Here is a 13,148-nt window from a genome sequence, read left to right on the forward strand (position 1 = left end):
CCCGGCTCCCCAAAGAAACCGGCAGCTGCGTCCTACCCCCAGCACAAGGGCTCCCCCTCTCCCAGGCGTGTGGGACAGGCCCCCTGTGCCCTCCAGGCAGGGGCTGGCTGACAGGCGACTAGGGCCCAAGGGGGGCAGTCAGGGCGTGCACCTGTCTCCTGCCCAGCGCCTTGGGGGGCACTAGGCGCTGGGCAGGGCGGGGTCCCCCCGCTGCCTGGGGGCTGAGCAAGGAGCGCTCCGCGCCCCCCCTGGAAGCCGCTCCGCCCCCGTTCCCCAGCGCGGCGGCCAGGCGGCGCTCTCCGCCCTGGCTGCTGCGCCCCGGGCTCTCTGGGCTGGGAGGCGCCGCGCGGAGCCGGCAGCAGCCACTCGGCAGCGGCTTGGCACCGGGCGGGCGGATGCGAGCGGGTCCCTCGTCGGCTCTCGGGGGGAGCTGCGCTGCGGGGCGCCCGGCAGGGGCCCGGGGAGCGCGGCCAGCCGAGCTCCAGGGATTTAGCCAGCGCGGGGCTCTCTCGGATGCGCTGGAGCCCGGGGATAACGCGCGCCGAGCTCCGGTGAGTACAAGCCGCGTCTGGGCGCGCCGGCGTTCGCCTCTCCCCGCTGGATGGTCCCGCTGCCGGGAGGCGCGGCCAGCCTCTGCGGCTCCCCCTGGCACCGGCACCTCCAGCGCCCACCCTGGTGCGGGGCTCGTTGGAGCCGGTCACTGGTTCTTTGGGTTGGTTTTTTAAACCGAACAACACAAAAATACAAAAACATCTGCAGACGTGGCAGGATCGAGCTGCCCCGTCCTCGGCTTTAAATGCTTAAAAGGTGGCTTGTCGGCTTCAAAAACGGCACCTCTGTGAACGTGACCAAAATCTGTTGTATGCACCTTGTTGTGTTCTCCGAGCCCTGGTTGCGGGGCGGGGGCATGTTTCTAAAAGTGTGATTGCAAACCAGTCCGGAGGGGAGTGGTGCATACGGGCTGGACATCTAACGGCGCGATGTGGACAGATTAGCTTTCCGGCGTTACTCATGTGAGGAAGGTAAACTTTGGGTTTACTGCCGCGCTCCTCCATCGATTGATGGATGATGCAGCCCGAAGCCGATTAGCAAAGGGATGCGATGGATGTTCATTTGCTGCCGGAGAAAGATGGGGAGTTTGACGGGAATGAAACTGCCCTCCGAGTTGTGAGAAATCCTGGGGAACTGGGTGGGACTGGAGGATCTCCAAGGGTTGGGGGCTGATTGGATGTAGTTAAATCAAAGCGGGAGGCGATCAGTCCCGGTAGCATGGAAGTTGTTGAATTAGGCTGGAGGGGGGTGTGTTTAGAAATGCTTTCTGCTTTCCGTGGGTCCCAAACACCTGTTTGGAAGTGAGGTGTGGCTCCAGCTTGTAGCTGCTCGTGTTGCCTTCTAACAAGGAAGTACCTGGGATGTCACCGGCGTTTTTGTTTATTTCGGCTGCTCTAACCCCAGTTCCAAAAACCTTGACAGTGCAATATTCTTTTATTTATAGACCGTTATCTCCCTGCTCCTGTGCACACGCGTCCTTTATTGAGGAGTTGGAAGAGCAGCCCGTAGTCCAGCTCTGATGCTTATCTTTATTTCCATTAAGAATCCTGGGCTACTGGGAACCTTGGTCTGAACATTTGTTTCAGGCTCAGTCTTGACATATAAAATCTCAATCGGAGAGTAATTTTCTTTAAACCAAATTTGATTTAAATTGGCGTAGCTGTTGTAGAAAAACACTGGGGAAATGTCATCTCAGGAGCTGTTTTCTCTGTCTCAGGTTTAAAGTCAGCTCTGTTTATATATTTACTATTGCTGTTTTTCCAGGAGACTAGTCTATATATAATGTGGTTGACTTATTTAAAACAAACCCTCACAATGGACAAGTTAGAGTCTGAAAATCACCAGCTAGGTACATACAGCTGTTCTAAACACCGGGTTACTGCAATGTGCACATTCCTATTAACAGTGAAATGGTTTCAGTCTCTGGATTTACCTTAACGTTGTATATCTCTGTGGCTCTCAAAGATCCATTTACACCATGAACACGTCCCTAGTACTAATTAACACTTCACAGGAGCAGCTGCAGTGGCCCCGGCCAGTAATCAGTTTAATACTACGTGCTGGAGATTGAAACGATATAGTCAGTGATGTTCTGCTGCGTGGTGTGAGATCCACTCCGTGCAGCCCTGCTTCAAAGAGGCAGTGGCACAGTGTGAAGTCGAGGGAAGAGAGATGCACAGGAACGGTTTGTTCCAGGACTATATTTTCTGAACCCTTTGAAAATCTTTGTTGGTTTAAGCCACTCCATGTTAATTTAATAGGGGTTTTGTGGCGTGGCTGTCTGTAGTCAAGGCAAGATAATACTTACATTTTCTCTGCAGTGTGTGTGTGGGGTGGGGGGGGGTAATTGAATTCTAAAATAGAAAAATCTACTTTGGAGTGAAGAAACCTGTTGCTCAGGAGTTTTGTGTATTTAAAATTTTCTTGACTGCAATAGCTTCATGGGATACACGTTTTGGGCCAAATTCTGTTACACTGGTGGAAATCTGGAGTGACTCTGTAGTCACTGATTTAAATGGAATTGCTCTGGATTTACACTGGTATAAGTGAGAGGAAAATTTGATCCTTTTTTTTATTAAGTCATATAATCTTACTCCATCCTACCCCAGCATAACACAAAAGGCCCAATCCTGCAATCCTTACTCAAACAAAACTCCCACTGACTAGGACCTGCACTGCCAGGTCCGAACAGTGGGACAGTTCATGCTATCTAGATCCACACGCACAGAAGATTCACTGCACCTGGCTCTCCCCTCTCCTGCTCAGGAGGAGGTGTCTTGAGCCTCAGGCACTGTTTTTCAGTCTCCTACTTCCCAAGACACCTTGGAAGGAGCTCGTTTTGGTTGAGATCTGACCGTGGAAGGGGGAGTGAGGATTGGATTTGCTGACGGTTGGGATGGGGACAGGCCAGAGTGGGGTGGAATGTGTCGTAGGCACACACGTTGTTGGCCCTCTGACTTCACAGAGGTTACCTGGAAGAAGTAATACAGCAAAGGGCGGGTTGGGGAAAGGCTGGGCACAGTCATGGCAGGGGGGAGTGCCTGGTAGTGCAGTTCCATTAGAGCCGTGCTGCCGGGGAGATGTGCTGCATGGTGGGAAGAGGCTAGGGGCCTGTTATCAGTGTGAAGGCATGGGGACCTCATACAGATTGCCTGGGCCTTCTGCTGCTCGCCTGGGATGTGCAGAGATGCCTGGCGCTCAGACAGGTTTGGAACAGAGCCTTGCAGCTTATCGCATGGAGTCAAACCCCGTTTCCCCGTGGCATCATTGGGAGGAACGCCGTGACTGTATCCTCTGGGAAACTCCTCTCTGAGCTCCCTCCTAAGGGAAGCACCATGGGAGGCAGTGAGCCAGCTCAAAGTATTTAGCACTCAATATAAAATTGCATGAGAGCAGTGGTTCTCAAACCTTTTTTTTTTTTTGCAGACCAACAGGGCCGGCTTTAGCAAGTGCAGGGCCCGATCTGTACTCACCCGGCGGCACTCCGGGTCTTCGGCGGCTCTTTGGCAGCGGCTCCTTCACTTGCTCCAAGTCTTTGGAAGCACTCAAGGACCCACTGCCAAAATGCCGCCGAAGACCCGGAGCGCCGCCGGGTGAGTAAAAATTAAAAAGATGCCAGCGCGGGGCCGTCTTAGGTGCAGGGTCTGATTCCGGGGAATCGGGCGAATCAGCCTAAAGCCAGCCCTGCAGACCAACTGAAAATTGCTGAGGGTCTCAGCGGACCATTTAATGATCTTTTCTAATGTTGTTTGTACCATTAGCTAACTATTGTAAAGCGCTTTGGGTAAATATAAAAAAAAAACCCTTAACAACAATAATCATTTTTTTGTTCTACAGATAAAAGCGCATAACTCATATTTTAATATCAGTAGTCTTACCTTTCTAATGTAATGGATGTGCCCTCTCTCCCCCGCCATGGTAGCCCCTGAACTGGAGCTGGGAAGGAGGAGGATCTCTCCCTCTCTCCTTCACCACAGCAGCCCCCAAGCTGGGGCTGGGAAACGAGGGGGGTGTCTCTCTCTCGCCACAGGCTGAGGCTGGGAAGGAGGGCCATCTCTCCTCAGCAGCCGCAGCTCTGGAGCTGGGGAAAGGCACTTCTTTCTCTGGCCGCTGCAACTCTGCACACCCTAAATTCCCCCTACCACCTCTTCTCACCTCACTGCCCCCTCCCACCTACTCTCTATTCCCCTCAAGGCCTCCACCTCACCTTACATGTGGGTCTTCTCCAGGGTCCAGGTACCTAATTAGTGGAGCCACGCCTGGGCAGCTCCACTAATTAGGTGGGTGGCCCTTCATTCTCTCATGTGCAGCTACCCAGGCATGCACCTTATAGGGAACTATCCACGGACCACCTGAATGGAGCTCGCGGACCACAGTTTGAGAACCTCTGCCCTAGAGTGTATTAGTTTTATACTGGAAAAATTCTCTGCCCTGGGACCAACACTTTCCTTGCACAGAAGATGGGGAAATTTAACATTCTACTTTGCTGCTGCATTAACCTGCCTTTCACATTTTGCAGTGGTTTTAAACGATGTAATTCCACCCCCTTCCTGCTTGTCAGTTTGGAACAGTTGGAGATCTTAACACTCCTCCGTTGGAGCCTGCTGTGCTCCTAAAGCGCAGAGTTTTAAATAGTCTTTAATTTGATCAGCAAAGAAGAGGACCATATGCTTATTGAACCCCATATCACAGCTACCCCAGTTTAGCAGAGGAAGAGGACTATGTGATGTTAAAACACAGCACGTTTTACTGAAGAAGAACCATTAGTCGATGGGAAACAGAAAACATTTTTATTGCCCCATCAAGCCAGCTTGCTCTAATGATGTTCAGTTGAAAGGATTTAGAGTGGTATTTAATCAAATTTAGGGACAGTAATATTAAAAGTCCTTAGAAATAATTAGCAGGCTTCTTCAGAGTTTTGGTTAGTTTAGCTGGGTAAGAATGTGATTCATACTTTTCACATCACTGGCTGAGTGTGGTACTGTTGTGTGTGATGTGGATAATGTTTACAGATCTTTCAGCAACCAGGCTCTCTACAGTGGTCCTTGAATTGCCCATGGCTTTGCTTTATATACTTCTTTAGCAGAGAGTTTTCAAAATTATACCCGGAGGCCAGCTATTTGGTTGATTAGTGTCCTGTGTCCTTTAGTATAAACACTCAGCAGGCTGGTATGATGCAACAGGAAATACTGCTTCATGCAATGCGCAATTAGCGCATGGAACGTATTGCCACAATATGTCATCAAGGCCAAGAGTTTAGCAGGATTCAAAAGGGACTAGACATTTATATGGATCACAAGCATATCCCGAGTTAGAATAGTAAATATCAGAGGGGTAGCCGTGTTAGTCTGGATCTGTAAAAGCAGCAAAGAGTCCTGTGGCACCTTATAGACTAACAGACGTTTTGAAGCATGAGCTTTCGTGGGTGAATACCCACTGCGATGCATCCGACGAAGTGGGTATTCACCCACGAAAGCTCATGCTCCAAAACGTCTGTTAGTCTATAAGGTGCCACAGGACTCTTTGCTGCTTTTAATAGTAAATATGAAAATAAACAAGAGTTTTAAAAGGGATATAAACCTTCTTCTTCAGGGTTTAAGCCAGTGTCTAACTACTGTGAGTTAAGAGGAGACTTTCCTGCGGGGGGCAGGTTATTATTATTATTTAGTTGTATTACTGTACGCCTAGGAGCTCTAGAATATCTCGGCTGTACAATCACAGAACGTAAAGACAGTCCTTGCCCCAAAGAGCTTACAGTCTAAGTATAAGACGAGAGACACCAGATGGATACAGACAGATCAATGGGGGAGAGTACAAGGAAACAAGACCACATTGGTTGGCACAATAGGCTGTGGTTTCCGCATACCAGCAACCTAGCCAATGGCAAGGTTTTTGTAGACTTCACAGCAAAGGAGAGTTTTCAGGAGGATAATGTGTCCATTTTAGGGATGTTTAGGGTGAGCTCCTTCGAAGCGTATTGTCCTGTAACTGTCTGCAGCACCTCCTCTGAGGCATCTGGAATGTCACCACTGTTGGTGTCAGGATCCTGGAGTAGGTGACCTGTGTTAGTCTGATTCAGTGTGGCAATTCCTATGTTCCAAGAGGGTCTTTTAAAACAATCCCAGCTCCACAGTAGCTAAGTCTTCCCCGGGTAAATTAAATTTGCATGGTTAGATCAGTGTGCTTTCTGCTCTTCTCCTGTCCTTGCATAAGGACCCTGTACTTGACAAATTATAGTTAGGCTGGTTATAGTGGAAATATTTTGTCTAAGTGAACTTGCTCCTGTGCATCCCTTATGCAGATGAGTTTTTTTAGAAATGCAGAAATCAGCTAACTTGATGCTTCATTGGGATGGTACAGTATTAGTTTATGTCCTGACGTTGGTCTTCCTTTGTGGTTCAGAACAGAGGAACACTATTCTTTGCTTTCAGGGCTTGATCCTGCAAAGTGCTAAGCACTCTGGCCTTGATCCAGCAAAGTACTTAACCCTGTGATTAACTTCACACATGTGAGCAGTTGCACTAAAGTGCTTTGCTGCATCATGGCCCAAGTGCTCAGCACCTTGGCAGTGTCAAGTCTGCTCTCCCTAAATGTGGGAACGGACCTCCTTCTGCGTTCAATGAAAAGAGTAATTAATATGAATATTTCAAATAATGTCCATATGGACCAGAAATCTTTCCTGATTAATGCTTAGTGCTTTTCATCTTCAAAGTGCTTAACGAACACTAATTAGTCTCCTAATGAGACGCGTGGACGTTGTTATCCCCAAACCTGTGCTATGAATACTACGCCACAACTGCCCTGAAATCAGGGGTGACATTCAGTTAAAATGGCAAATTCCTTGATATTTCTGAAATGCTCTCAAAGGGCCTGACCCATCAGCCATTGGAATCAATAAAAAGGCTCCCATTGACTTCCGCATCCATTGGATCAGGCCCAAAACCAAAATACTCTCTGCCTGCAACAGTAATCAACAAGCATGTTAAAATACTATAAAATAACCTTCTAGCCAGGCTGAATCTTGCTCAGGTGTAGTAGGCAAGGAGTGGTTGTGATCTCTGATTCAGGGCTCCCTGGTCCTGGGACACCTTAGGCTAGGTCTACACTGGGTGGGGAGGTGTTGACCTAAGATACGCAACTTGAAGTTGGCATATCTTAGGTCAGTTTACCTGGTCATGAGGACGGTAGCAAGTCGACCGCTGCCACTCCCTTGTCGACTCCGCTTCCATCTCTTGCTGCAGTGGAGTTCCAGAGTCGATGACAGAGTGATCAGGGATCGATTTTATCGCATCTACACTAGATGTGATAAATCAATCCCTGATAGATCAGTCACTACCCACTGATCCAGCGAGTAGTGTAGACGTACCCTTAGAGAGGGAAGGGTTTTGCTTTTGTTTTCTGCTGCAGGTTTAAAGTTCCTAAGGTCATAGAATCATAGAATATCAGGATTGGAAGGGACCTCAGGAGATCATCTAGTCCAACCCCCTGCTCAAAGCAGGGCAAATTCCAGACTTTTTTTTTTAACCCCAGTTCCCTAAATGGCCCCCTCAAAGATTGAACTCACAACCCTGGGTTTAGCAGGCCAATGCTCAAACCACTGAGCTAAACCAAGCCCCCGATATGTCCCTTTATCCCCCTTTACACAGGGGAGGGGGAGATATCTGGCACTAGCGTTGATTTCCTCTGTACAAGGGAAATTCTCAGCTGGGATCTCAGGCTGGTGTAAGGCCACTTTATGCTGCTTGCAAATTGGCCTTAGCATACTGGAGAATATGGGCCAGTGTATATATACATATAAATATATATACTAGGCGTGTGTGTGTTAAAGGTTGGTAAGCAAACCATGGTTGTTTCCAGTTCTGACATTTAACTAAAGTCACTTGTGGCTCTGAGCTGCCTCTCTGCATGGTTTTCCTTTGCTTTATTTCAGCACATTCCAGGAATATATACAAAGAGAATGGCTGAACTTTAAACCCAGAAGAATATGCTTTGCATCGCTCACACTTTCTAATGCGCATACCTGACATTTAGACAGAGTGCATGGCAGGCATGTGGTCTGCCTCCATCACCAAAGAGTTGTACCCACTCTGTCAATAAGGGTCACAATCCTTAGGTACTTCAGGATCTTCAACTGCTGGAATCCCAGGAAGCCGTGATGCCCAGAAGTGCCTTTTTCCTTTTTGTGTTTGATATGAAGATTTTTGTCTAGAGCTGGTCAAAGATTTTCCAACTGAAGAATTTTCTGCTGAAAATATGGATTTGATTATGTCAAAATGTTTTGTGGAATGTACTGATTTCACTGACATTTTAATGAGATATCATTGAAACATTTCATTTTGACTTTATCATAGTAACATTATATAATATGCATATATTTATAATGTTGTACATTCTATAACATAAAAGTTGAAACAAAGGCAACATGAAACATTTAGACTTTTCTGAAATGAAATATGTAGGAATATTTAGTTTCATGATAAATTCCAAAATTTCTACTTTTCCATCCCAGTTTGGTACAAAACCACATTTTGAAATCTCAGAATTTCCTATGGGATGGAAATTCTGTTTTTTCACCCTGCTCTAATTATGCCCCTACTATAGTTCTGAACTTTCAGATTGACTTGCTCAGTGCACTCTGACGTTCACTTCTATTATAAATACTGTGGACACACCTCTACCTTTTTAGAGCATTTTCTCATCTAAATTAACCCTCCAGTTGTATGAATGACCCAATGGGCTTTCGGTGGTGCCTGTTAGATCATAAACTCCATCAGTGAATAGCACTTCTCGTTCTCATGCTCTTTACTGCAGTTCTGCACCTGGCATTTATGAATAGACACATTAGTAATTACTATTCATCTTATTTTTCATCTGTTGCTTCAAGGGGAAAAAAGTCCTTTAATCTTTTATCTCCTGTTAGAAGTACATGCCAGGTTATTTGGCCAAAGAGAGACTTCCCTGCCCATCATTTTAAAAGCTTCACCATAGTTTCCCCAGCTGATTTTGTCCTTTCCCATTTGGCAAACACTGATAGTGTTTCTCCTTATTTAACGCACATGAAATGTAACTGTTTCTTTCTGTGTATAATCTTGGTTCTGCCCCCAGCAACTCAAGGATGTCAGCTGTGAGAACAGTATTTATCAGCTAACTGGTGTTGTACAGTACGTTCCAGGAGGAACTCTAAACACTGACTTGAGGGTCTTACCATGGTCCTGACCCAAGAAAGGATCTCTGTTCAGGGATGTGTTTAAAGTCCTACTGAATTCAACTGAACTTAAGAAGATGTTTGCAGTTAGGCATGTGACCTCAAACCTGGGCCCATGGGTCCCCAGGCAATGCTTAGGCCACAGTGAGCATCTCACAGCTCACCTGAGCAACCGGAGAAGGGCACCAGTGATTTGTTAGCTCACAAATGGCTCTTCTCCTGAAGCTCCTGATTGGCTGGGGATCTCTGTATAAGCTAGGAAGAGGCACAGGAAAGAAGTTATCTGAGCAAGGAGAGGAATCCCTGCCTGCCAGCAACTATGGACCTTTCCTGCTTACCTGAGCCCTGCATTCCTGCTTGCTCCTGGTTCCTGTCCTCCTTATCCCAGACCCCCATCAGTTCCTGCTCTCCTGCCTCACTCCAGTCCATAGGTGCTGCATATGCAGTCATATAAACCTCATACAGCAGGTGTGGTATTGACAGCATGTTCCAGGGTAGACATTCATAGCAATTTATCTTATATGAATCAAATCAGGTTTAAGAAAAATCCACATATACAGGAAGATACGAAGTTCTACATTGTTATAAACTGAAAGTCTGATGGTGCTTTATGTTGAGATACCCGAATACAGGTTATTGGAATGATGAGTATGCACATATGGAGTTTTCCTAATTCTTCTATTGGATGGGAGATCCACCAGAGGCAAATGGCATCTGCTCAGTGGACTGTTGACGGCACCCTTCCCTTCTTTGTTCCCTGCTATCGCTGGACAGCATGCTTGCTTCCTATAGGAGTCATGCTGCTGGGACTCTGCTATCCCGTAGCTGCCCCTGGAACCACTCTTAGGGAAGTTTCACACAATAAGGGGAAATAAGTATAAATTTGAGAGAAGTGGGGAAGAATCTGCAGACGCCTCCTGGCCCTCTCAACTCTCTCCCTCCCAATCTGTAGACTAGGAACTCGGTAGAACCTTCTTATCCATGTGTACAGATGGGAGCGTGGGGTCCGAAGTTTCAGTCATATGGATCATTTATGGTTTGAATATTAAATTCATATTGTATTAAATAATCTATCAAAGCTACACAGACAGCTGCAAATACTGAACCCCCTGGTTACTAAAGATCAGGCATATGTGAAGATTGAAAGGCATCTGTTGGAAAAACTATTCTGTGACCAGATGACTGAGTGATTTAAAGCCCTGGTTCAACAAAGCACTTAAGCACCTGCTTAACGTTAAGCATTTGTTCAGGTCCCAACCCTTCAGCAAAGTTAAGCATGTGCATAAATCACATTAACTTTACTATCCTAAATACATTCTTTATAATATTGGATACAATATAGGTTCCTTACTTTTCATATCTAGAATAAATAACTGGTTATAAGATATGATTACATAATAGATGTATACAATTAGGCAGTTATTGTCTTCTGCTTTTAATATTATTTATCAATACTGCGTAGTTAATCACTAACATATGTAATCATCTACACTATGTTTAGTTTGTACACTGCAGTATAACTGTGTATTACTACATAGTTTGTATTTGTTTTTAATAGTAAAGCCCTATTTAAGAATATTAAGTACCTTTCAAAAGCGGATTGATCACATGGAAAGCACACATCCAAGAGTGATCCTTGCTAATGAAAATAACTTGGATTCTTTTCAAATGAAATACGTTGTGTGATGCTGCTATTGTTGTTAGGTAATTTAAAGGTCATTGATTGCAAATTGATATGCTTTGGAGAGTTTACCACACTGTCATTGCCACACAACATGAATATTCAGGAGTACAGAATCTATTGTAAAAAATATACATGTTTCAAAGAGACGGTTTTGACAAAATGTCACTGATGGCATCAGTCAGAGGGAACTCTCTCTTGGGATATAAATGTGGGAACTCTCTTGGGAGCTAACAGTTTTGTGTACTATCATAAGTCGTAAGGTACATTCTGTAAATGGAACCACAAATGACAACAGTGATATGACAAAGCGTAGTCATAAAATTCAACTGTAAACATAAAATACAAAGCTAGCAGCCATTAGGGTGGTGTGCATATCTAACTAAGTCTAACCCAGGTTGCTGTTATAAAATAGAAAAAAGCATAAATTAGGTGAGGTGTAGGTTAGCCCTAACTTCCCCTCTCATCCATTTTGCGCTGAGGGAGCGCCATTGAGAGTTATTCCTGAATTACGCCAGTGTGAACGAGAGGAGAAGCAAGCCCTGTATATTCTATTTGAATTCTAAAACACAAACGTATTGGAAACTTTCTGTTGTAGCCCTAGATCTGGCATTTTTGTACTAGGAAAAAGTACAATTGGTAGGGTAAACAGTTTGGATTTTCTAATTTTCATGGCCAGATGGGAAGATTTACTCCTAAGCACCTACAGCTTCATCCATCTCTCGAGTCTTTCCACTGTCATTAATGGGATCAGGCCATTAAAAGTGAACTTCAGCAGAGATACTGAGGCAAGCACTATCCTGATTGAAAGCCCTTTGGAGTCAATAAGTCAGTAAATATCAACACAACAGGTCTACCAGAGGCTGGAGTAGGAGTTTAAATGCCATAGTGAGGAAGAACATATCGTCAGGAGTATTTCTCTTGCAAAGTGTGAGTTAAATTGATGTAAATCCAGAATCAGCCCAGTGATTTATTTATCCATTGGAGTTATTCTGGATTTATACTGGTGTAACAGACTAAAATCTGGTCTTTTGAGCTTTGGAAAATGAAAGTAGGAATGTTTCCCCCACAAAGCGTAAATACCTCCTTTGAATGTTTGTATTTTAAAAGAGAAAGTTCTGCCGGCATCGCTGGCCAAGTAATTGTACCTACTTTCTAATAGCTGTTAATAAGATACCTGGGTTCATTTTTATAGGCCTAATTATTCACATGGATTGCTCTACAATTCTGTTCATTACATTTTGCATATATCACATCTCACACTCAAGCGTACAGATACACCCATGGTTTTTCATTGTATGTTGAAGGAAAAACAACCCATCCTATACTGCCACATTCATAGGCATTTAAGGAGCTAAAATGAGAAATCTAAGGTTCTGTCACTAGAAAAAACTTTGATTTAGATGTTATGAAAGGGTCAATTTAAAAAAAAAAAATCCACGTGGCCAGTGACTTTTATGAGCACATGGAGGGAGGAAAGTGTGAAGGGTTTTAAATGGTTGGAATTGAGGAAATGCATGACAACTGCACCCTGTAAAATAATATGCCTGCTAAGGAGCAAATGTTGTACTTGAGATGACAAATGCATCAGCTGCGGTATGCTAACTATTTTTGATAGTGAAAGTCCCATTGAGCATCTTGATGTCAGTGGTAATAGAAACATATTTGCACTTTGCGGCCAGAGAGGGATGAAATTAAGTAATGGGAAATGTGTAGATGGCATAGCAGGAAAAACTGTGTAAAGGTGAGACCTGTTTAGCCTCCTAAGGGAAAGGTGGGCGGCAGCCTCATCACATGGGTCATTCAGTGTGATCTGGGTGAAGCCCCCAACATTCTAATGCACTGAGGGGAGTCGACTAGGACTGTCCCCTTCACAAGTCCTCCAGATAGTGCAGGAGGTGTGAAAACTGTCACTGCACCGGCCTGTTTGTGTCAGTGGGAAAACGAGCACTTTGTCAGAGCGCCGGGCCAGATTCAGCGCCAGCAGGGGATGGGTTTGAACAATTGGCTTTAACACATCACAAAACCACAGATGGTTTATTCCCTTTCCATGAATATGAAGTGAATTGTGCCAGGCTAGGGTATACGTCATCCAGTGGTTTGTGGTTTAATGTCCTCTGTGTGACCATGGCTCCGGGGGTGATGTGCTGTTTTCCAAGCAAGTTCTTAAAACAGCCAACAGCAGTCTAGTTATCCTGACAGAGAGGGGAA

General features: G+C 45.4%; 1 protein-coding gene across 8 annotated transcripts in view; it reads left to right on the forward strand.

The window, feature by feature from the left end:
• Window positions 1-382: 382 nt before the first annotated feature.
• Window positions 383-13,148, forward strand: part of RASGEF1C (RasGEF domain family member 1C) — a 112,713-nt gene continuing 99,947 nt past the window's right edge. For 3 of the 8 annotated variants that reach the window (XM_039486179.1, XM_039486187.1, XM_039486180.1), the window contains exon 1: window positions 383-551. In XM_039486179.1, the coding sequence (XP_039342113.1) occupies window positions 396-551 (156 nt within the window). In that variant the 5' untranslated portion in view covers window positions 383-395. Of the gene's footprint in view, window positions 552-960; window positions 1,023-1,147; window positions 1,168-2,144; window positions 2,237-13,148 lie in introns of those variants that run through there. The other 5 variants (XM_039486181.1, XM_039486186.1, XM_039486182.1 and 2 more) reach the window with 5 other exon arrangements.

Source organism: Mauremys reevesii, linkage group 8 (genome assembly GCF_016161935.1).
Source record: "Mauremys reevesii isolate NIE-2019 linkage group 8, ASM1616193v1, whole genome shotgun sequence".
NCBI lineage: Eukaryota > Metazoa > Chordata > Testudines > Geoemydidae > Mauremys > Mauremys reevesii.